The 22223-nt window shown below is 39.5% G+C and overlaps 2 protein-coding genes across 3 annotated transcripts; one reads left to right on the forward strand and one right to left on the reverse strand.

Annotated features, from left to right (window-relative positions):
• Nucleotides 1–2266: 2266 nt before the first annotated feature.
• Nucleotides 2267–14795, reverse strand: NAGA (alpha-N-acetylgalactosaminidase). Its single transcript, XM_039335604.1, has 9 exons — nucleotides 14654–14795; nucleotides 12158–12329; nucleotides 11256–11430; nucleotides 9999–10176; nucleotides 9694–9788; nucleotides 8941–9102; nucleotides 4371–4568; nucleotides 3636–3779; nucleotides 2267–3187 (listed from the first exon to the last, which is right to left on the reverse strand). The coding sequence occupies exons 2-9, from the start codon at nucleotides 12304–12306 to the stop codon at nucleotides 3005–3007; spliced, it is 1284 nt and encodes a 427-aa protein (XP_039191538.1). The 5' UTR covers nucleotides 12307–12329; nucleotides 14654–14795; the 3' UTR covers nucleotides 2267–3004.
• A 1400-nt stretch (nucleotides 14796–16195) lies between these two features.
• On the forward strand, nucleotides 16196–21107 carry PHETA2 (PH domain containing endocytic trafficking adaptor 2). 2 transcript variants are annotated; one of them, XM_039335605.1, is made up of 3 exons: nucleotides 16196–16298; nucleotides 16605–17051; nucleotides 19343–21107. In XM_039335605.1, exon 3 carries the CDS (start codon nucleotides 19356–19358, stop codon nucleotides 20163–20165), a length of 810 nt encoding a protein of 269 aa, XP_039191539.1. In that variant the 5' UTR covers nucleotides 16196–16298; nucleotides 16605–17051; nucleotides 19343–19355; the 3' UTR covers nucleotides 20166–21107. The 2 variants fall into 2 exon arrangements, with proteins under 2 accessions (XP_039191539.1, XP_039191540.1); XM_039335606.1 differs by having other exon boundaries at nucleotides 19347–21107.
• Nucleotides 21108–22223: the final 1116 nt, after the last annotated feature.

Consider the following 22223-nt stretch of genomic DNA (forward strand, 5'->3'; position numbering starts at 1 on the left):
CAATAACGGATATGGCACAAGAAGAAGAAGAAATGAAACTTACATAGTAGAGTTACAATATAGAGTACAAAAAAAATAAAGCATACAAGATAAAAAAAATGTACAATTATGTTTGCACTATTTTGCTGTCAGCAATATGTTGAGTTTTACAAGCTGCAAAAATAAACTTTTCAAGTCCCATTAATGTTTATAGAGATCAAACTAAATAGATGCGGTGACTTAGACATTAGCAAGACTTAATTTCTTGCCGAGATTAATGTACAATATTAAACTGCCACCTCAAATAATCTGTTGATGGTACTTTCCATGCAAGGTCTTGTCTTGCCATGGCACTCCTGCTTGATCTTTCCATGTCTACTGCTGCCTTAGGCATTCTCTCAGTAGTTCATCTTTGAATGCCACCTTAACTGTGTATTTGTGGATGCTCTGAGTTTCATCCAGGACAGTGGCTTTGACACTCACCAGACCCTGCCCACCCTCTTTCTGGCTAGTGTACAATTTCTGCATGTTGGGCTTGGGGTGAAAATCTGTACATTGTGAGGAGCTTTCAGGTGTTTACCAGCAGCTTCCATGTCCTTTGGCCAGCTCACTACACTGGAAGGGTATCTGATGACTAGCAGAGCATACATTTTGATGGATCTTGTTCTTTCTATTGATCTGGCTGTTCAGAATCTGTCTTATCCTTGGTGGTACTTCCTTGCCTCATCATGGTTCTCGTGAATGGGATACCAAGGTACCTGAACTGGCCTGTACGTCTGTTATGTGGCCTGCTGGGAATTCCACCGCCAACAGTTAAAACTATTTTCCCTCTTCTGAGTACCATGCAGTCACAATTCTCATCTGAACAACATCCAAAGGCCTCATTGTAGATCTTTGTCAGGGGAATTAGTGAGTCAATGTCTCATTCACCCTTAGCATACAACTTGATGTCATCCATGTAGAAGAGATGACTGGTGATAGTTCGATTCTTGAACTTGTATCCATTTATGTCCTTGTAATTAGTTGGCTGAGGAAGTTCAAGCCTATGCAGAATAACAAGAGATTATGCATCACCTTGGCATATACCACAATCTTGTTGGGAGTTGGGGTGGTGGTGGTATGGGTATGTGTCTTCCTCAATTTCACTTCCTCCCAAACCTGGGTGTTTGAGAGTTCTTAGCTGTTCCTAACAATGTACTCATCTGTTGTTCCCGGGTTCTGTTGGAGCCACTTTCCCAACTTATGAGTTAAGCCTTGAGTGCTCCTATCATGACTGAACCATTTGGCCTTCACTTTCCACATCCTTTCTAATTCCTCTTTCAAGCCCTGGTACTTACCCAGCTTTTCTTACTCCTTCCTATTGCTATCACTTGGCACTGCTACATCTATCACCATTGCTATCTTCTGATTATGTCTACTACCATAATGGCTGCTTGATTGGCTAATACCTGTCCATCTTGATCTGGAAGCCTACAGCAGGAATCCCCAACCCCTGAGTTGTAAACCAGTACCAGTCCATGGCTGGTAGGAACCGGGCCACATAAGTGGCAGGTGAGTGAGCAAAGCTTTATCTGCCCATGCATGGAATCTAGGTTGCATGCAAAGTTCTCCCCTGGTCCATAGAAGAATTGTCTTCCACAAAACCAGTCCCTGGTGCCAGGAAGGTTGGGCACTGCTATCCTATAGGATCTTAGCTCTCTTATTCTCCTGTAGGATCTCCCATTGAGACTTGGATCTAATCTATATACTATGCACGTGTTCCTGTACAGAATGATATTTGGTTATGTCATTCAGTATATGCTGTTGTTGCCAGCTTCTTACACCCTGTTATTATGTGTTAGACTCTGTCTCAGACCTCTCTGCATAGTCTGCATCTTGGATCATGTCTAGACCACTACTTCTATAGATCTAGTCCTTATTGCCTGTACTTATGCTGCTATGATCAGTGCCTCAATGTTGCCTTTTAATCCAGATAAATATATAGATACAGATGATAGATGATAGAAGATAGATGATAGATAGATAGATAGATAGATAGATAGATAGATAGATAGATAGATAGATAGATAAGATAAATAATATAGGATAGATAGATAGACAGACAGAAAAACAGACTGTCATAGTACTAAAATTAGCTTATTGAATAGTGGGGTGGATAAAACTGAGGAAACTTATTTTGGTAATCTCCAGATGTGATAGACTATATGCTGGCTGGCAATTCTGGGAATTCTGGGATTCAGTTACATCAAAAGTATGTGACTAGGAAAAATGTACTAGGAAAAATAAATTACAGAATTAGCAAACACTTTGAAAATTTATTCATTTTATATGGCTTTTTAATCAAATCATTTCTGAAACAATAATCTTTATTCAAAAACTTATTTAAAAATATAAACATCTGAACATATGATGAAAAAAATAGTCCCTAAAGAGTTCTTTACAACAAAATAATAAAAATTTTTAAAATCCTGGAAAATTAAGCAAGTCAGATAAGCGACAATAAAAGAAATGCTAGAACCCTTAACAAAAAGAACTTTTGCAATTATTTCAATTATTGAAATAGCTGATACCATTACAAACACCTATAGTGCAATAGAAATTCTGTGCATTAAAGGACAATTCCAGTTCAGGTTTGGAATCCAGGAAATTTACAATTCAGTGATCTATAGGAAATTCGTTGTACAAAATATAATTTTTTCCATGCTTATGCTTATATATAGGCAACAAGCTTCTAGTTGATTATCTCAAAGCATGTGACCATCATTAGCAGTCTAATCTATATAAATAAGAATACATGTCTACTTATTTATGTCTACTGTACTTAGAAATATTGGACTGCATACTAGTGAACTACTATAATAGCATCTCCATTGTGTGTACAGGTAGATCTCAATTTGTATGTTACTTGTATAAAACTGCCAACCTACACAATCTTTTTTTTCTCTCTGTTGAAGTACCACAAGTGTACCAATAGGGAGTGGTGAATCCTTAGCAGCTTTCCAAAATGTTATTCAACTGCTGGCTATCACAGATTAAAGGGACTGAATTTATTTGCTTTCACCTGCTGCTTTATGAAGTTGGAAGGCTGCCCCAGGTACATTGCTGGGTACAGATACCACATAACTACTCCAGAGGGATTAATCACCACTGTGAAGTTGGTAGCAATCTTCAGATCGCTGATTATTTCACTGGTGTACACATCCTGCGCCTAACAACAACAACAAAAAAAAGATAAATGGATAAATGATCATATGTGCATATACTATGGAACTACTCATATATTCTAATAGCTATTCCATAGCAATGTTTATCCCAATAAAAAATATTAAAGCTTAATTGCCGTACAACTTGAATTCTTAAATAGTAAATAATCCTGTTACTCGTTTGTCACAAATGAATGGTAGTGTTGGCAGAGGGGACAGAGTTTTGGGTTTATGAGTTATTTTGTTTTGGACTGTTTTATCACCCCAGGAAATTTCCTGATTATTAAATAATTTTCTAAAAGCCAGATATGGCCATATTAAATTCAATAACACGGGGCAAATATAAGTAAGCATTACTGTGTAGTACATGAGAATTTCAGCTTGTCATCCCATTCCCCTAAAATGTTTTCAGCAATGGAAAGGAAGACCACGTATGGGTGTTTCTTTACTTACTTCATAGACAGCATTCTCTGTAAAATTGAGCTGTGCAAGGGAAGTTGTGTAGTGATATGGCATGTCTGTCCTCCGATTAAAGAAAACCAGAGCACTGGCTGAGTGGGAAAGAGGCCGCAGAAATACTTCAATTTGAGATTTCGCCTACAAAATCAGATTAAGCAACATGTTCTTCTAAAGGAAATCTTTCCCAGGACATAAATTGAAAATGGTTATGTTATCATAAGGAAAAGAACAATTCTTCAACTGAAATTGTTATGAGGTATAAAACTCATACTAGTTTAACCCAACTCTTGGTGCTGTAATTTGAGCCAAAAACAGCATGGGAGAACACTATATACACAGGCTTCTCTACCCTTCTTCCTTCCAGATAAATTATGAAAACAACAGTGTCAATGGATCTGGAGTATGCCAGATTGCTGAAAACTAATATATTGTCTCCTAAGCTCCTTAGAAGAGAGGATCGTTATGAATGTAATAAATATCCTTAACTAATGATCTTCCCACATAACAGGGTCAAAAGGCAGGAATATACCCTCTGGATTTCCAGGGATTCAAATAAGATTCTCCAGAATTCAGTGTTTCTCAACCTTGACAATTTTAAGGCATGTGGACTTCAACTCCCAGAATTCCACAGCCAGCAATGCTGGCTGTGGAATTCTGGGAGTTGAAGTCCACATGCCTTAAAATTGTCAAGGTTGAGAAACACTGCTCCAGATGCTTGGCTTTCATTACCTGAAGGATTCTACGACCTTGAATTCCCAGGGGATCTTGGTTAATTGTGATCATCAATTTGTTTTGTAGAATTTCCTTGGCACTTTCAGAAACAACACGGAGGTCTGTGGACATGAAAAGAGGAGCAGCCATAATTGTCCATAAGGCCATCTGGGACTTGGACTCTTCAAGGCTCAGCCCAAAGTTTCCAATGATTAGCTGTAGGATAAAGGAGAGGTTAACCCAGAGGTGAGTAATAAAGTCAAGAATGAAAGCAAAAGAAAACAAGAGCTGCGTATGGACTGATTCCAAGAGAACTCTTGTTCAATAAAGGTAGCTTTTATTTATGATTATTAATTTTTATTAATTTATTTACCCATATGCTAAATTAATAACTAGGTAGGTTTACTCAATGCCTATGATTGGAATAACCTTCCCCAATTTTTTTCTAGAAAAAAGTTTAGGAAATAATATCAATGCTGAATTCCAATATCCCACTAGGCAAACATAGACATAACTATTAAGTCCTGCATCCTAGGAATGTCAGTTTTCTAATATAAAAATTAGATGCAAAAATTATTAAATTAATGAAGAATTTAGAAGGGGTAGAAGAAGATAATGAGTTAAACTTTAAAAACTAAAAAAACCATACGTAAGCAAAACAAGCTATATTTTCAAAGAACTGCAGGATAATTGAATCAGTATAATATATAACTGCTTATCCTTTCAATGTAACATGTTTTTGCAAAAATTAGCAATATATGCCTATTTGTACAAATTATTTTAATGGAATTCAGGTTTTCTGTGATATTTCTAGTGTAGGTTATACTCACTGAGATTAAAGTAATGGATATGTGCAGCAAATGTAAGAATGTAACACAAATGGCTTGTCTACTTAAATTACCGTATATTCCGGCGTATAAGACGACTGGGCGTATAAGACGACCCCCAACTTTTCCAGTTAAAATATAGAGTTTGGGCTATACTCGCCGTATAAGACTACCCCTCTTTCAACGCACACCAAATAAAAATTAAAAAACATCAGATTTGATTTCAATATGGTAATTTTAATTCAAATGCTTATGGCATAAAGGTACTTAGCAGGAAAACTGTCACTTATAAACATAAGGCTGTTTGTCATCAAACATGTAAACATAAAACAGTGCAAGTGATTAAACTTTTCCTAATTCACTCTAAAGCTGAAAGGAAGGATAAGACAATAAACCCATGGGAGCTGCCATGCTATTTGTTTTCTAAGCTGTCAACCAAACTGGAACTGATGATGATAGGAGGAAGATAACAAACAATAGAGAGAGCAAGTGCCGGGCAAGTCCCTGGCGAGTCAGCAACGCCCATCATAACTGCAAGCTATTTTTATAGGTTTTGCTGGCATAATACTTTCCCTTTAAAAGCCTTTAAAATCATCCTGTTCATCATCTGATATCATAAAAATATCAATGACATCTTGTGATACATTTGCAAGGCAGTCATCGTATGGATCGAATTCCGTATCAGATGGTGTGGTCTCAGCTTCGGCTTCCTCTTCATCTTGCCACAAGTAGTCGTCCTCCATACCATCTAATGAATTTGATATGCCACACTTCTTGAAAGACTTGATTATTGTTTCTGCATCAATATCATTCCAGGCTTTTATGACAAACTTGCACAAAACATCCAATTGTGGAGCACGCATGTTTCCTCCTTTTGTGAATGACTTTTCGCCACTAACCATCCATTCATTCCACTGTTCTCGAATGCGATCTTTAAATGGCTTGTTTAGGCATACATCCAGTGGCTGTACTAACGATGTTAATCCTGCAGGAATAACTGCCACATCTGTGTTTAGTCTTGCAAGCTTTTGCTTGGTGCTGGGAGTTAAATGAGCCCTGAACATATCCCACACCAGTAGACTACGTTTTTGAATAAGTCCACCTGGTCGCCTGCTCCATACATTATCAAGCCATAGCTTTACCCCTTCTTCATCCATCCAGCCTTTTTCATTCACATGTACAAAACAACCAACAGGGAACTTGAGTTTTGGCATTGTTTTTCTTTTAAAAATAATCATTGGTCTCAGTTTGGCACCATCAGCTGTGCATGCTAGTACCACTGTAAAACTGGACTTCTCATGTCCTGTTGTTTTAATTAAAATTGTTTTTTCACCTTTCTGATGGACAGTTTTATTTCCAACCATATCAAAATTCATTGGAGTTTCATCCATATTTCCAATACTACTTAATGCATAGCCATGTTTAATGCGCTGTTGTATTATGTATTGATGGAAACTAATTACTTTGCTATCAAGATCTGCAGGTAATTTTTGTGCAATTTTCGTCTTTTGCCTCAGTACCATATTATGCCTTTCCAAGAATCTAGTACACCAGGATGCAGTGGCCTTAAATCTGTTGCTGTGATCTGGGTTAGATTTGGCCCACTGAAGTGCAAACAAACGTATTTTATTTCGTGTCACTACATAACCGTTTTGGCGATGCTCATTCACCATGTCTGCTACATGTTTTTCAAGTTCTGGCCAATGTGGGGTGCCTCTTCTTAATGCACACTTACCCCTTGGCATACTCTTTAATGCTTTTTCATTTGCCTTCCAGTCCCGAACCATCTTTTCTGTTACTCCATATTGTCTTGCAGCAGCGCAGTTATTATGTTCCATGGCAAAGTTTACAACTTTAAGTTTGAAACTGGCTTCATATTTCCTTCTTCTTGCTGGTGGAGCCATGATAGGGTCTTGACTATTGGACATTTGTATACTGTACTGTATGTATTGGTGCTGTACTGTATGAACTGGTACAGATACTGGTGCTGTACTGTATGTACCCAGTATACAACAACCAGCCAATCACAGCAAGCGATGAACCTTAGCTGGTTGTTGTATACAAAGCCTGCTTGGATTGGGTGGATCAGCTCTCCCTGCCTGCCCAACCCTTCCTGTCATCTTATAGGCCAGGGGTAGGCAACCTTGGCTCTTTTATGACTCATGGACTTCAACTTCCAGAATTCCTGAGCCAGCTATGCTGGCTCAGGAATTCTGGGAGTTGAAGTCCATGAGTCATAAAAGAGCCAAGGTTGCCTACTCCTGTATAGGCCCTAGGGAAAAAATGGACAAGCTAATTCCATGAGGGAGGGGGAAAGGGAGCACAGTTTCTGAGTTCTCATTGGCCACCTGTAAGTCCAAATGAGTAGCTCAGGGTGTGTGCGTGCACATGTAGGCATGCGTGTGACTCCCTGGGTCCCTTCCATTGCCCTCCCCCCAGTAGCAAGCTTTGGCTTGGAGCAAACAGGCTGCACACAGGGATCTCCTCCTCTCAGTCTTCCACCCTGCGAATACTCCACAGCCTCTCCAAGCTGAGTGAGCAGAAAGCCTGCCTGTTTTTCAAAGGCTCTGCCTTGTCAATCGCACACACACCTTGATGAAAATTGCCCTGCCTGCAAAAGGACTTCTCAGCAGTTTTTTAAAGCAACACTACCCAGAATGAAATTGGAGACAGCCAGAATGTTTAGGGAAGAAGGAAAGGAAGCAGTTAATAAGCTAAGTAAGAAAGGCATTCGCCCTTCGAAAACTTGCATTTCCATAAATGTGATAAGTTGCCCCCTTTTCAGGTAATGGGGGGGGGAGTAAATGCTTTCCTTTTAATTTGTTATTAAAACTCAGTGCACTACAGTACTTATAGATGGGAGCCAGATTGACCAGCCAGGATCTGTCATAAATAACACCACAAATGCACCATGCAAGTTTATTTAGGCAGGGGGGGGGAGAAACTGCTTGCATAAGCTCGGGCAAAAGGATTGTGTAGCTGTTTTCTGTCCCCACTCCATTCCTGCTTCTTAACTCCGAGAGGAATTTAGCTGACACCCCTCCCCTTCCAGACCCATAAGCTCCGCCTCCCCCAAGCTACTCTCACCGGCAGTGAGAGGTAAACGCTGAAAAGCTTGCATGAAGAAGCACTGAAAAGTGCCTCGAATGGACGCAGATGCTTAGGTTTGTTTTCATTATATAAAAAAACCACCCTACAATTCTTTTCCCCCCTTCCCCATTACATGGGCCATCCCTTTCTACTTCCTTTGAATGAATTAATCAGGGGATGGCCACTACCAATCCGCAGTTCTGGAGGGGTGGGCAAGGAATTGGGATGCAAAAGGGAGGGAAGAAGAGAGGAGACGGTTTGCAATGTAGCATTATAGAATGGGGATTAAACCTCCAGGAAATCTTACCGTCACAACAGCCAGATAATGCCTATCGTACTCTCAGAGATATCTTTAGTTGATCGGCTGGTTTTAATAATAACCCTAGGACTCTTTTTGAGTGAGAGAGAGGGGGGGGGGAAGAGAAAACTTGCTGAGTAATATTTTTCCGGCGTATAAGACGACCCCCCACTTTTGCGAAGATTTTAAGTGTTTAGAAAGTCGTCTTATACGCCGGAATATACGGTACATACAAGAGTTGAAAACAAGATGATGGAACATATAAATTCCTGCCAACAGTCACCTTCATTAGCTTTTTTCTAGCTTTAGAATTCCAAAGAGAGACTCTCTCATCCATTTAGCTTTCATATGATCCTCTTCAGCTCAACATTACCATGTCAGGGTCATTCCAATGGCCAGGGCCAGCCGCTGGCTGAAGTACATCCTGATTCGTTGAGAACCATTCCACAATAGAGAGGACACTTTCCCAAGAGTCTTGTATGTCATCAAAGTTTCTCCAGAGGTTACATATATTTGCTAAAAGAGTATAATTCACCTAAAACAAAACAAATGCATGAAACAATAATTACAGTCAGCTTGGCATGATTTATCTTTTGAAAATGATCATCAATTTACATCATTTTGGCTAGTCTGGGTGTACTTAATATATGGCAAAAATATATATTGGAAAGAAGAAATACTAAGTTAAACAATTAGCTATAATTATTTTGCTATCCAACTAAAGCCACACAGTTGTGTCACCATAGCAAAGAGAAATGGATAGAACTGCTCAAAGGATGTGTTAACAGAATAACTGTATCACTCATAATTAGAACACTGTCATTAACAAAATATGTAACATCCAACAACACTATACTATTATGTAGTACTACATGTAGTAAGCTTGTTAATAAAAAAAATACTGTTTCAGCCAAGTAAAACATTGTGCCAAGAGTTCTAGGTGGATTGATTCTAAAACTCAATACAAGATTAAAGGAATGTGTCTCTTGCAAATTAAATGAGTACATTTATGGATCCATGTCACACTAAATTGTTAAAATGTGATGCAAAACCTTCATTTAAAATTCTGAAGTTCAATGGACAGAAGCTTTAAGATGAGCCCCATCCTTCCTCCAATACAACTCACTGAAGGTGGGAGTCCCCCTTGATAGGCTGGCCAGCTGCAGGAATAAGCAATGGGATGACCTGTTGCATTCAGAGCCTTGGACATTCTAGGATAACCTTTGGAAAACAAAAATAATTATCCATTTGAGTTAAATTCAGAATTTATTTAAACCAAATTATTTTAGCTGGTTGATGCTTATTATAATTAATATCCCAAATCTATATTTGACATCTTAAACAAAGCCAATTAAAATATATTATTTTAGCAACTTTTGGTGCACTGACAAAAGAAGCAACACGGAGGCATGATAAAGCCTTGAACTTTACCTTGGGCCTGTTCATCTGCTGATGAGTAGCAACCATCTAGTTTCAGCATATCCACTCCCCATTGTGCAAACGTTAGAGCATCTTGTTCGATACAATTTAATGTAGTACCCGGGTAACCTGCACAAGTATGGGTGCCTAGATCACCATAAATGCCAAGTTTCAGACCCCGTGAATGAACCTGCCAAAATATGTCATGACTTGTGAGATCAAGAAAGAAGGCCTATGAAGAATCTACATGATGGAGGAAACAGTACAAACATTGTTATTGTTGGTGTTAGTGAGCATCTATTTTTAATCACTTCCTCAAAAGCTAATCCACCTTCTTCTCCTCTTCTTCCTTATTTGCAGAATATCTCAACAATGTTGACTTAAATTGAAATTGGTTATTGTAAGACTAGATATCTAATGAGTAGAGTGTTAAAACTAAGAATAACTAGTTACCCAAACAAACTCCCCGAGGATGAACACTTACTTTGTAGTACGTAAAATTATGTTTCCACCAATGGAAAGATACAAAAGCAAACTAGATAAAATACTGAAACATCAATATTTAGTAGGTGGTAGCATTTTCCCCATTTTCTGTGAATACAAACATTTCTGCTGACTGAATGGCCAGTTCAAATTATGCTTCTGCCCACCATGGCATAAGATGATGTCAGAGGGGAAAAAAAAGTTAAAAGGTATGTTTCATTGTTGCTTTTTTTTTTACCAAATGGCCAAGCCTTCCTTTTCCAATCTAATGTTTTTCAGATATGTTGGCTTTAACTATCATCTTTATTCAGCACAGCCATTCACTATGCTGGAAATGTGTTAGGAATACTGAAGGTCAAAATATCTGGAGGGTACCAAGCTGGATGACACAATAGAAAACTGATAAGCTTTTTAAAAATATCCAATGCCAAGGATTACGTCTGAAACTATAGAGTTTGAATTTACAGAATAATTTGGTGATTTAGATGCAGAATCTCTTGCCCAGCAACATGGCCCTCTGGATGTTTCTCATTGAATAACTGAGCAAAGGTGCTTCACTCAGCCCAACTTGTTGTACAAGTCCAGGTCCATGGCTGCAAATTGGCTGGTCCTACCTGAAGAAGGAACCTACATTTTTTACAGCAATTAAGAAGCAAGCCTTGACCTTTTGGGGCAGTCGCAAAGTTCCTCTGGAACTTCTTTACTATTGGCTAAGCAATTAATCTTTTTTAAAAAATCACAGCTAGATCATTTGATTTCACTCTCACATCAAAAATATTCACTTACATAGTCTGCCAAGGCTTTGATCCCCCTGGGAAACCTCTCTGGATCCGGAATCAGATGTCCCGTCATATTCCGCTTCTTTGCCATCCAGCAATCATCAATATTCACGTACTCGTAGCCTAGCTCCCTCCAACCATCCATTGCCAGACAGTCCGCCATTTCCATAAAGAGAGTCTCACTGTCCCACAAATGGAAAAGCAGCCATAGGAAACAAGAATGACAAGCAAAGTGACCAATGTGGAATAGCCAGTGGGAACAATCAGGCATAAAAAATACTGCTCTGACAATGTCAGGCTTCACACTGCACTGACATAATCTGCCACAGTCATGCAAGTTTACTTTCCACAATAGATAAAAAGGTTCATTTCTCTGTCAGGTCCCCACTATCACTCTTTCATACTTATTATTTTTCTGCAATAATCTGGAAGTAAAATTAAAATAAAGCTCCCTACAATATTATGTTTTCATCAATGCCCTTCCTTATGGACAGGATCCTTCTATTTCTTAAAATATGCCTCATTCAACCAATGTCACTATGAGAATAAACAAAAGCTTGTAGGCTGGGCTCTTTTACTGGTTCCTGTTCAAACAACATGTTTGTATATTGCGGTACAAGGTCTATTAATTAATGATTTCCTCATATGTTTTCATTTTCATTAATATTTTTATAGCAAAATGATTCAGTACTCTTTTCTGAACTATGCTCAATCAGAAAATTAAACTACAACTTGGCATCAATATTCAGAGACACATGAGGGCTTTTAGGGAAGGCAGATGCCACCCTGGAGCTTCAGATTTTCTAGGTTTGATGCCATCCCTCATCTTGAATCCCAGGATTCTGAAACTCAGGAACATACCCAGAAAAAGATTGGATTTTGTACCATTTCCAAGGTTCTCCCACTTACCTGATACAATTATGGGGATCTTCCTTGCAATCAACATTACAACGAAAGCGCTCCCAAGCAAGCCACCCCATTGGGGGCGTTCTCATAAGTCCATTCTCCAAAGCCAGGGAGAAGGCATAGAGTAGAAGGAGGAAGACAATACATTTCATGACAAGGGATTGGGGAATGACCACTGCAAAAGAGGTGGGCAGAGGGGGGAGGAGACATAATGAAATATCACTTTCAATTGTTTCCATTCAATTGTTTCCATTCAACTGTTTGCATTCAATGGCTTTTCCACCAAATCTAATGAGGTTAAATATTTACAAGCTTTCACCTCTGCCTGCACCCGTTTTTCTTGTTTTAACAATGTGCAGTGAAACCTGGAAGTCTTCAGTTAGACAGTTACCTTTTTTGCCTGAACCTGGAAACTATGGTTATCATCTTCAGAACAACCAAGTATCTTAAACAAGCAAAACACGCATATCACCAATATAAAATTTTATGAGTGGTCATTAAGCTTTTGCTCTTTTTTCTTTTGAGTGAGTTTTGACTTTGGTAACTACCTGGATTAGTGCTGCAATTTTTGTAGCAAGATTTTTGGAAATGTTTTGCCATTGCCTTTTTTTTTTAAGGCTAAGAGACAATGACTGGCCCAAGGTCATCCAGCTGGCTTCGTGAAACCAGTCTCCTAGTTTCTAGCCTGGTGCCTTAACCACAATACCAAACTGACTCTTTCTTGCATATTATTTGTAGATAATCACCGATTTTAAGAGCACTGTTGATATATCCAAAATTTATTTATTTGTTAAACAAATTTATATAGTTACTGACCCAAAGGGACTCTGGGCAGCAAACAAAATACTTAAGGCACCAGGCTAGAAACCAGGAGACTGTGAGTTCTAATCCTACCTTAGGCACGAAACCAACTGGATGACCTTCGGTCAGTCGTTGTCTCTCAGCCTTAGAAAAAAGGCAATTGCAAAACATTTCCAAAAATCTTGCCACAAAAATTGCAGGCACTAGTCCAGGCCGCTACCAAAATCAAAACTCACTCAAAGGAAAGAAAAAAGAGCAAGAACTTAATGGTAATTCATAAAAGTTTATCTTGGTGATATACATGTTTTGCTTATTTAAGATGCTTGGTTGTTCTGAAGATGATAATACAATAAAACAACCATTTAAAATAATAAATTACAGACCTGGTAGAAGCTCACATCCATCTACCAACCACCCCATGCCAGCTCTGTCTAAAATTTACTTTCTGAAATGGTGCTTCAACCTGTACCATCCCATTTCATACTATAATGCCACTAGCTGCCGTCAGCACAATGTTCTATTGGAGATCTTACCTATAATCCACATGTTGTTTATCACTCTTATTTGTGATTGTCTCACCCAGTTTGCAGGAGGAATTAGGCAAACTTATATGACAACAATTGAAAAAGAAACTGACTCTGGATTCCATTTACCCTTCCCTGTTTTACACCACACACACACAAGTTCCCAGTGTTGCATTCTGGAACTCATGCTGCTGTTAGAGCAGGATCCTGAAGCACACACAGTGATGGAAGCAAAATTACAGACACAGCATTCCTAACCAGTATCTATTATACTACACTTTCATAAAGAATATGTTGATTCCACAGATCCACTAAATGAAGTGTGGTGTAGAGTTCGCAAAATGATACAGCCCCGCACTTTGAAGGGCATCAAGTAAGGAAAGTTGGCTTGTGGCAAGATAATAGCATATAGCAATTCCCAGGTTCACTATCTGACGTGTGCTATGAATGAATCTCAGACAGCACACCAGAGGAAATCTTTTGCAAGGTCTCTGGAGAGCTACTTTCAATCATAGTTTTCTCTAAGATAAATCTTATGTACTTAGCGTAAGTAGCTTCATATGAATAATTTAATTTTCTGAGATGTGCAGATACAGAATCAGCCATAGGATCAATGCCTGGTTCCGTTTCCAACTTGGCAAAAAGTTTCATTACGCACAATGTACTTGTTTGGGATGAAACAGAATTGCAGCATCTGGCCCAGCGGGACCTATTTGTATCTGAATAGGATGGTAAGGTGAGCTGATCTAAGTTAAAAAAATCATGAAGAAAGGCAATAGAAAACTTCTTGAAAACTGTTGCCAAATCTATTGCTGTGTCCATTAGAATCCCAGGCATCCATCCGCCTCCCCCCTCCCCGTGGCTGCTGCAAGCCAGTTTCCGCATTTACAAAGAAACCTTCAGACTGCATCAAGACAATGGTGAAATAATTGTGCAAATTCGGTATTTTTCATTTAATGAAAACATATTTCACTGATTGCACAAACGGCCTAAATTAATTCAAATCTACAACTGTAATCGTAATCAGTAGGTACTCTGGAACAATTATTCGTTTTTCTATTCATTTTCATATACTGCGATCTTTGATCAGACAAAAGAAAAAAAAGACTATTCCCCATCCCGACCGTTCACGTATATCACCCATCCAAACTTCAAGACACATCAGGACACTTACACTATCAGACATTAAGCTGCAACCAGTACTACACCAGCGACAATCGAAAGCCTGCAAGTCGATCGCTTTCCTGCACAGGGCTGGTAATCACGTGCTCGCTTACTTCCACCGATCAGCTGATCCCTTGGATTGCTCAATAGTAGAGCCGATAAGGTGCTGATCTCAGCGTCCTGTCAACTCCACCCTCGCTTTTGTCCCGAGGAAAAGAGGAAGCAGACTCTCCCTGTGACACGTGTATGCGAGCGTCGTTTGAGCTCAGCCCTTTTCACTCGGTGCTGGACGTAATGAAGTTCATGCACAGTTTCTCCAAGAGACGTTTTGAATCGTCCAAGGATCAGAGTATTGCCGTCTCTTTTATGTCCCTTAGCAGAGATGCCTCTTTTGTTTATTATTCGAATTGGAATATGTATGGCAGATTTATGAACTGAAGTGGTCCAAGGCTTAGAAAGGAAACCAGTAAAAGTGGTTTCAGGCTGCTTTTATGCCTATGCCTGAGGAATAACAGCATGGAACCGGAGACAGGTTAACTACAGAACCCATGGAAGCTACTCTTCAGATCTCTTTTGTCCCTTTACTGCACTGTTTTAAACTCACCCATCCTCTCTTCCTTTCTCTTTCTAGTAATATCAGCAATGACAGGTGAGAATGAAAAGATGAACTATGTCTGTATAATTAGGTTGGCCTTACTACTTACTACTAGGCACCATGAGATTTCTGTTTCAGGCAAGTACAGTCTTCCTACCGCCACCAATTGTCTCTTTGATCTCCAATTGTTCCCACCAATCCCAATTGATATTCCAACTCCAGAAATGCTGGCTCCCCCCCCCAGCATGGCAAAGTCAACCGTGGCAAAGGCTCCAGCTTAAATAAAGTGGTTGACAGTTTAAATGGGTCTTGCTTGTGTCCATGCATGATTGGTGCACTGCGATAGTAATATACAGTAGTTCAACTGCAGAATGTGTTTGAGTGAGCAGAAGCAGGTGGTAGGCAGGCCGTGGGAGAATAAAAAAAATTTCTTAAGGCTGGACAGAACACATCATGTAGTTTATGTTGTACCCACAAACTAATCTGCCATCAGATGTTGCAATGGAAATGTTCCTGCAAATCCTATTTTAAGGCATTGGAACTTCTCTGTGGAATATGGGGGGGGGGGCAGGGGGCTAGAAGTGTCTCATCTTGTGCAGAAGACTTTCTTGGGCCACAAGTTGCCTTCTCTTTTTCTAATGAATTCGTTTCACAGATTGGAAGAGGAAGCCGAGAAGAAACAAAAAAGATAGTTTTAGTCCACTTTTTTTAAATCTCCCTTTTCAAATCCCACTGCAGCAATTGTACTTCTCCCTTCTGAATAGGTACGCAATACCTTTTGTTCATTAACTATAATCCTCGGGCCCAGAAAGTCGACTTCATTCATATTTCTAATGTGCTCTCCAGGGCCAGCCCACACTCACAGAGTTCTTCAAATATACGGTACTGTACGACCGACTCACGATGCCCAGATAAAGCAATCCGCCTCCTAGCAATTGCTTGCGGATCCTGTTTTCTGACTTCAGTCTGGTTCAGATGTACTCGTGGCCTCGCGATGCCCTCTCGTGGCCGAAAATAAAACATATTTAAAAGAACGCTGGGGTTCTTCACGCGTAATACGGTAGGACATGAGTAGTCACTAAGTGGGGAGTTACCCCTCGCCTCATTCAGGCGATACGTTGTGGTAGACAAGGAGTTACATTAGGGGGAGGTTGAACGAGGACTGGGGAACACTAAATTCAAATGCCAGTCAGTGACCAATCTCGCAGGTGATTTGAAATCGCCTCCCAACCGATCTCCTCCGTATTGTCGGAAAAACAAAATGGGAGAGGGAGGAACTATACCCATGTCCATGTGTTTCTAGAGGAAAAGAAGCAGTGCATATAGTAAAATAAATTTCAAAATATCACTTATGTCTCAAATTTAGGTTCCCCAAATAAAAGCAACGTTCTTCGGGTAGGGAAGAGAAAACTTCGGCTGACTTGGAGATGACCCACCCAATTTTTATGTTAAATGAACAAAGATACCATCGCGCAGGACAGAAAAACGATGGAGAAGCCTCTGCTCGTTGACATCCGGCCTGCTTCTTTCCTACTTGGCTTTCAGGACCCCAAGAGAAGGGGGGGGCTGAAAAGAGGAAAACCTCCCCTCGGGAAGCTATTGGAAAATCTGGATTGCGAAAAAAAAACCTCCCCCCGGGTAGTGGCAGGATTTCCTTCTGCTCTAATGATCCTGCGCTCCGGGTTTTGCCCGAGGACCAGGGCGCCGTAACACGGGAGTCCAGCAGAGGAAGGAGGACACGCGACTGCTTAAGAAAAGCAGGGAGTAGATAAAAGACGAAGCTAAACTCGTTCTGGGTAATGGTGTGAGCAAGGTACGATTATGGATAAGCGTCGCTTCAGCTTGTTAGGATAGGCCTGTCCCTGAACTAGCCTGCCTTTTCTCTGTGACATTAAAAGGTTGCAAAAAGGGTTTTCTTTCTGAGAGAAAAGGAAAAAAGGAAATTCCGAGGGTAACTTTTAGTCTCTGCATGCTCCGGGTCCGCCTGAGATGAGGAAGTGCACTTAATGACTTCGTTGAAGAAATCATCTATTTGGTCTTCCCCAGGTACTTGGGGAAAAGCAGGCTTCAGGGAACTGGACAGTCAGCCGAAGTTGGAGAGGGCTGCTCTAGAGCCGTGGGTTGGGTTCGTCCTCCTGTCTTTACCTGGAGATGCCAGGAATTAAACTTGCAGCCTTTTGCTTACGATACAGTGGCACTTCTACTTGGACCTTGTGTCATATATAACTGTATAACTGCAACAACTTCCTCTGTATCTTCAGAATGGTGCCTTCATATGTTTCCCTGTTCATATCTCAGGCTGCCTTTGGGGATCCTTACCTTTAGTGTTTCCACTTTTTCCTGACACAGCTAGGTAGAATCCCACGTTTCACCACTGTTCCTTTGTGGTGTAGTCAGGAGTGAGATCAGCCTGGCACTTACTGGCCACTTTAGACTGGTATGGGCATCCCTCTCCTGGCTGCTCCTTGGGCATTGTGTTCTATGGCCATTCTGATTTGGGCAATAGGTGAGTCCAGTTTTTTTCAAACTGGGTTCTGTTAAATATTAGATATAAAATGGTGATCAAGCCCAATATTGTTATAAAAAGCAATCAAAAGGGAGTGCTGCTGAATCCAAATATGTAGGGGAAAAGGCAGGTCTTAGACTTAGCCTAAGAAGAGCAGAGTTGAGGCCTGCCATATGAGAGGGAGAGCATAGGAGGAACCACCAAAAAGGCATGCTTCCCTGCTTTCTACAAGATGGTAAAGTTTAAAAGAGAAGTATGAGGAGTAAGTTGTGCTTGGAATATGTCTTCCCAATGGGAGCAAAGAGTCAGGCAGATGTTTAGTCTTATGCTATGTAGGATTTTAAAAGTGATAACCCAGTGGTCCCCAATCTTTTTGGCACCAGGGTCTGATTTCGTGGAAGACATTTTTTCCACAGACCTAGAAAACAGGTCACTTGCCTGCTGCTCACCTCCAGCTGTGCGGCCCGGTTCCCAACAGGCCACTGACTAGTACCAGGGTTGGGGGACCCCTGTGATAATCAGCACCTTGAATCCTACTGAGAAGCCTATTGAGAGCCTGTGCAGTTCATAAAATAGCAGTTTTACGTAGGTGCAACAAGCTGTGCCCCAATGTCTGCTGCTGCATTCTCAACTAACTAAGCTTCCAGATGGTCTTCAAAGCACCCCATGTAAAGTGTGTTACAGAGTCCAGTCATGAGGGTATTAAGATATGAATGACCATAAGAAAGTCTTCACAATCCAGGAATAGACACAGTAACATTTTCAGAATCTGAGTCCAGGAAAACCTTGAGATTACATACCTAGTCTGAATGTGGCAGTGCCAACCCATCCAGGACCAAAGATGGAAACACTCCAACTCTTGGATCTGGGGGATCCAAAACTCTTAGGGAAAATCCATGGTCATTTACACTGCAGGTGGCAATTTGTTGCAAATAAATGTAGTTATGACAAAGATCAACAACAAGAATTTTTCATTTTATTAAACAATGAAGCAATGAGAGAATCCCTTTTTATTATTTTAGTTAGTTAGTTAGAGTGCAGTACTGCAGGCCACTTTAGCTGACTGTGTTCAGCAGGTCAGCGGTTCAAATCTCACCGGCTCAAGGTTGACTCAGCCTTCCATCCTTCTGAGGTAGGTAAAATGAGGACCCAGATTGTTGGGGGCAACGTAAATATATATATACATTGCTTACTGATGTACACCGCTTAGAGAGTGCTTGCACTTAAAGCGGTATATAAGTCTCATAAATAAATAAATAAATTTTAGTGTTTATATGGTCTAGCTCCATAGAGTTTGTTACTTTAAAAAATATCCACAATAAGATCTTTAGGAAGGAAGGTTAAATAGCAGACAGGAGCATTCACTGGAAAGGAGCTGTCAAAAGTCAAAAGTGGTGTGCATGATGACATGATTGAAGTCCTGCACATAAAAAGAGTCATGCCTTTGCCTGCATGGTTGTGACTGCCATCCCCGTATAATCAGTATTTTATACCAGTAGTGTATATGTGTGTATATAGTGTTATATTAAGTTTTATCTGGATTAATAATATGCATTGTGTGATAATTCAGTACATTTCCTCTCATTCTATTCTGGAAGGAAGATTACCACAATGAAACTCAATGAACGTAGTGTGGTACATTATGCCACATGTGACTCTCCAGCCGATCATACTGGCTTTCTGTGCAAGCGTATGGAACGCCATCATCACAACCATCACATCACCTCTTACCAGCGCTGCTGGTTCATTCTCAAGGGCAACTTGCTGTTCTACTTTGAAGAGCGGGACTGCTGTGACCCCCTGGGTCTCATTGTGTTAGAGGGCTGCACCGTGGAACTATGTGAAGCTGCTGAGGAATTTGCTTTTGCCATCCGCTTTGATAGCAGTGGTGGCAAATCTTATGTGTTGGTTGCTGACTGCCAAGTTGCCATGGAGGCTTGGGTGAAGGCACTTTCACGAGCCAGCTTTGATTATATGAGGCTAGTAGTTAAGGAACTAGAGAAACAGCTGGAAGAGGCTCAGAGGAGTTTAGCTGCTAGCCATAAATCACCAAAGAAATTGTCTTCTGGCCGCAAAAGGCATTTATCAAATCCCATGATGATATCCATCCAAGAACATCCTGTCATCTTGGAGAATGGTTACTCCACATGGAACGATAGTTGCACTCTTGCAGAAATGGCATATTCTGATTTCAGTGGAGGATTTCTGAAGCCTCCACCTTTACCTCCTCGTCGAAAACTGACAGGCAGTGCTGTAGGTGGAGCATTGTTGGCTGGGTCTGCCTCTGCCACACAGGAAAGTCCTGTATCTCCAGAGACTACCTGCTTCTCAAAGTTGCATAATTGGTATGGTCATGAAATTGCAGAGGTGAGAAGAGAGTGGATGGAAAGAAAGAAGACAGTAGAAATAGGAACACATTGAAGAAAATACATTTTGTGGGATTGAGAGAAATGGACATAAGGTAGGTTTCTGCTTATAGAATCATATGGTTGGAAAGGACCTTGGTGGTCTTTTAGTCCAACCCTCTGCCCAAGGCAGAAGTCCTTATTTTACTTGCAGGTTTTATTCCTAGTTGATAAAAACTAAGAAACAGCTATTATTGCATCTTCCAGACTGGATGATTAATAAGTCTGCTTTCTATTATACATTGCCACCACACGTTATTGCCAGGAATTCTAAAAACACCATATTCCTAATTATGCACCTTTCAGAATTTAAGAAGATATTTCTAAGAAACTGCTATATCAGCTCAAAAGAGTATTCCAGACCTTTATTTCAGAAAGTCTACTTCTTCATGCAAGAGAAGAATCCATGTATCATTTCCTCCTTTTTTATCCATGCACAACTATTAATTGTATTTCATCTGTATATTGTAGCTATTTTGATAGATGTTGGAACAATATAGTAGTGAGTTGCCTTTCTGTTCATTAGAAAAACATCATAGAATGTATACATTATATTTTAACTATAGACATTTCATATATTTTAGATTTTCATGCAAATGAGGACAAAGCTGTGAAAAGTTGCTTCCATACGACCACCTCAAGAATTTATAGTCAAAATATATTTTTTATTCAGGAACGTCCCACCTCATGCACTCAGATGCAACACTGGGCAGCCTCATAAAATATAAGAACAGTATATGATTCATAGTCATACCTTAGGTATGCCTTTATCTGACCTTACCTGTGTTTTTTCTATCTTTTGGAACTTCTTATATGGACTGTCCTTGAATTAAAACAGTTTGTTTAATGACCTTTCGAAGTTAAAACAGCATTGAAAAAAATTGACATATGACTGTTTTTCACACAACCCCACTGCAACATCCCCATGGCCATGTGATCAAAATTCAGGCACTTGGCATCTGACTCATATTTATGACGGTTGCAGTGTCCTGGGGTCACATGATCACCTTTTGTGACTTTCTGACAAAGTCAATGGGGAAGTAAGATTCACTTAACAACCATGTTACTAACTTAACTGCAATGATTCACTTAACAACTGTGGCAAGAAAGATTGTAAAATGGGACAAAACTCACTTAACTATCTCAGCAACAGAAAGTTTGGTCTCAATAGTGGCCGTAAGTTGACAACTATTTGCACTAACACAAAAGGTAGAAAAAGCAGAAGTATGGTTACCAAAGCAACACAATCTAGATAGAAAAGCCAAATAAATATCAGCAGCTGCTCTCAAATTGTTAATATAATATGTGATCATTTAATCATCCTCAATGTCACTTCTATACAATAGTTTTCTAAGACTGGACTAAGCTATGTTTATTTCTTTTGATACTTTGTTCTAAATTCTTAGATTATATTGCTACAGATTAATGGCAAGAAGTCATCCAAAGCAATCTTACATAATTTCATGTGAATATGAGTTTAATTTTTTAGTGTTCAGTATTCAGAATCTATCTACCATTCTGCTGCTTTCTGATTGGGGAGGGGCATTCACAATTTAATGGCTTACATTTATGACTTTGAACGTAACTAATTATTGAATTAATGAAACAAGAACTATTTATAACCTTACAGATTAATACAGCATTAGTAATAGCCATCAGTTATATACTTAGTTTATTGGGCATTTGCAGTAATCTAAGATTATTATTTCAGAAAGAAAATGAATTATCTTTACTGCTCAGTAAGATAAAACTAAATTGCCATGATACATATTAGTAAAATTAAGTTTGGGGAATTGTTTGAATTACATTGTGATTGATGTATATACCTGGTTCCAGAAATGATTTTTCTTGCAGTATTTTTGATCACAACCAATAATACTGTTATTAGTAATAAAAAAGCATGCTAAATTTTATAATAAACTTATAACCTATAACATTCTGGTAATGTTATATTGCATGTTATATAAAATGTGTTTTATAAATTTCATTTTATCCAAAATAGGAAAGTACAATATTATTTCATAATTATTTGTGGCTCAAACTTAATGATCATTTTTAAAATAGCGTACACTTA

Source organism: Crotalus tigris, unplaced genomic scaffold, assembly GCF_016545835.1.
Source record: "Crotalus tigris isolate CLP2741 ecotype Arizona unplaced genomic scaffold, ASM1654583v1 scf7180000017644.4837335, whole genome shotgun sequence".
NCBI classification, from domain to species: domain Eukaryota; kingdom Metazoa; phylum Chordata; class Lepidosauria; order Squamata; family Viperidae; genus Crotalus; species Crotalus tigris.

Excerpts from the sequence above, each read along its gene's own strand:
- NAGA (XM_039335604.1), bottom strand. The coding sequence starts at position 12,306 with ATGAAATGTATTGTCTTCCTCCTTCTACTCTATGCCTTCTCCCTGGCT. Across the intron at positions 10,177-11,255 it reads TCAAAGCCTTGGCAGACTAT|GTTCATTCACGGGGTCTGAA; the intron begins GTAAGTGAATAT and ends ATATTTTGGCAG. Across the intron at positions 4,569-8,940 it reads ATTGGAATGACCCTGACATG|CTAATCATTGGAAACTTTGG; the intron begins GTAATGTTGAGC and ends TTTATCCTACAG.
- PHETA2 (XM_039335605.1), top strand. The coding sequence starts at position 19,356 with ATGAAACTCAATGAACGTAGTGTGGTACATTATGCCACATGTGACTCT.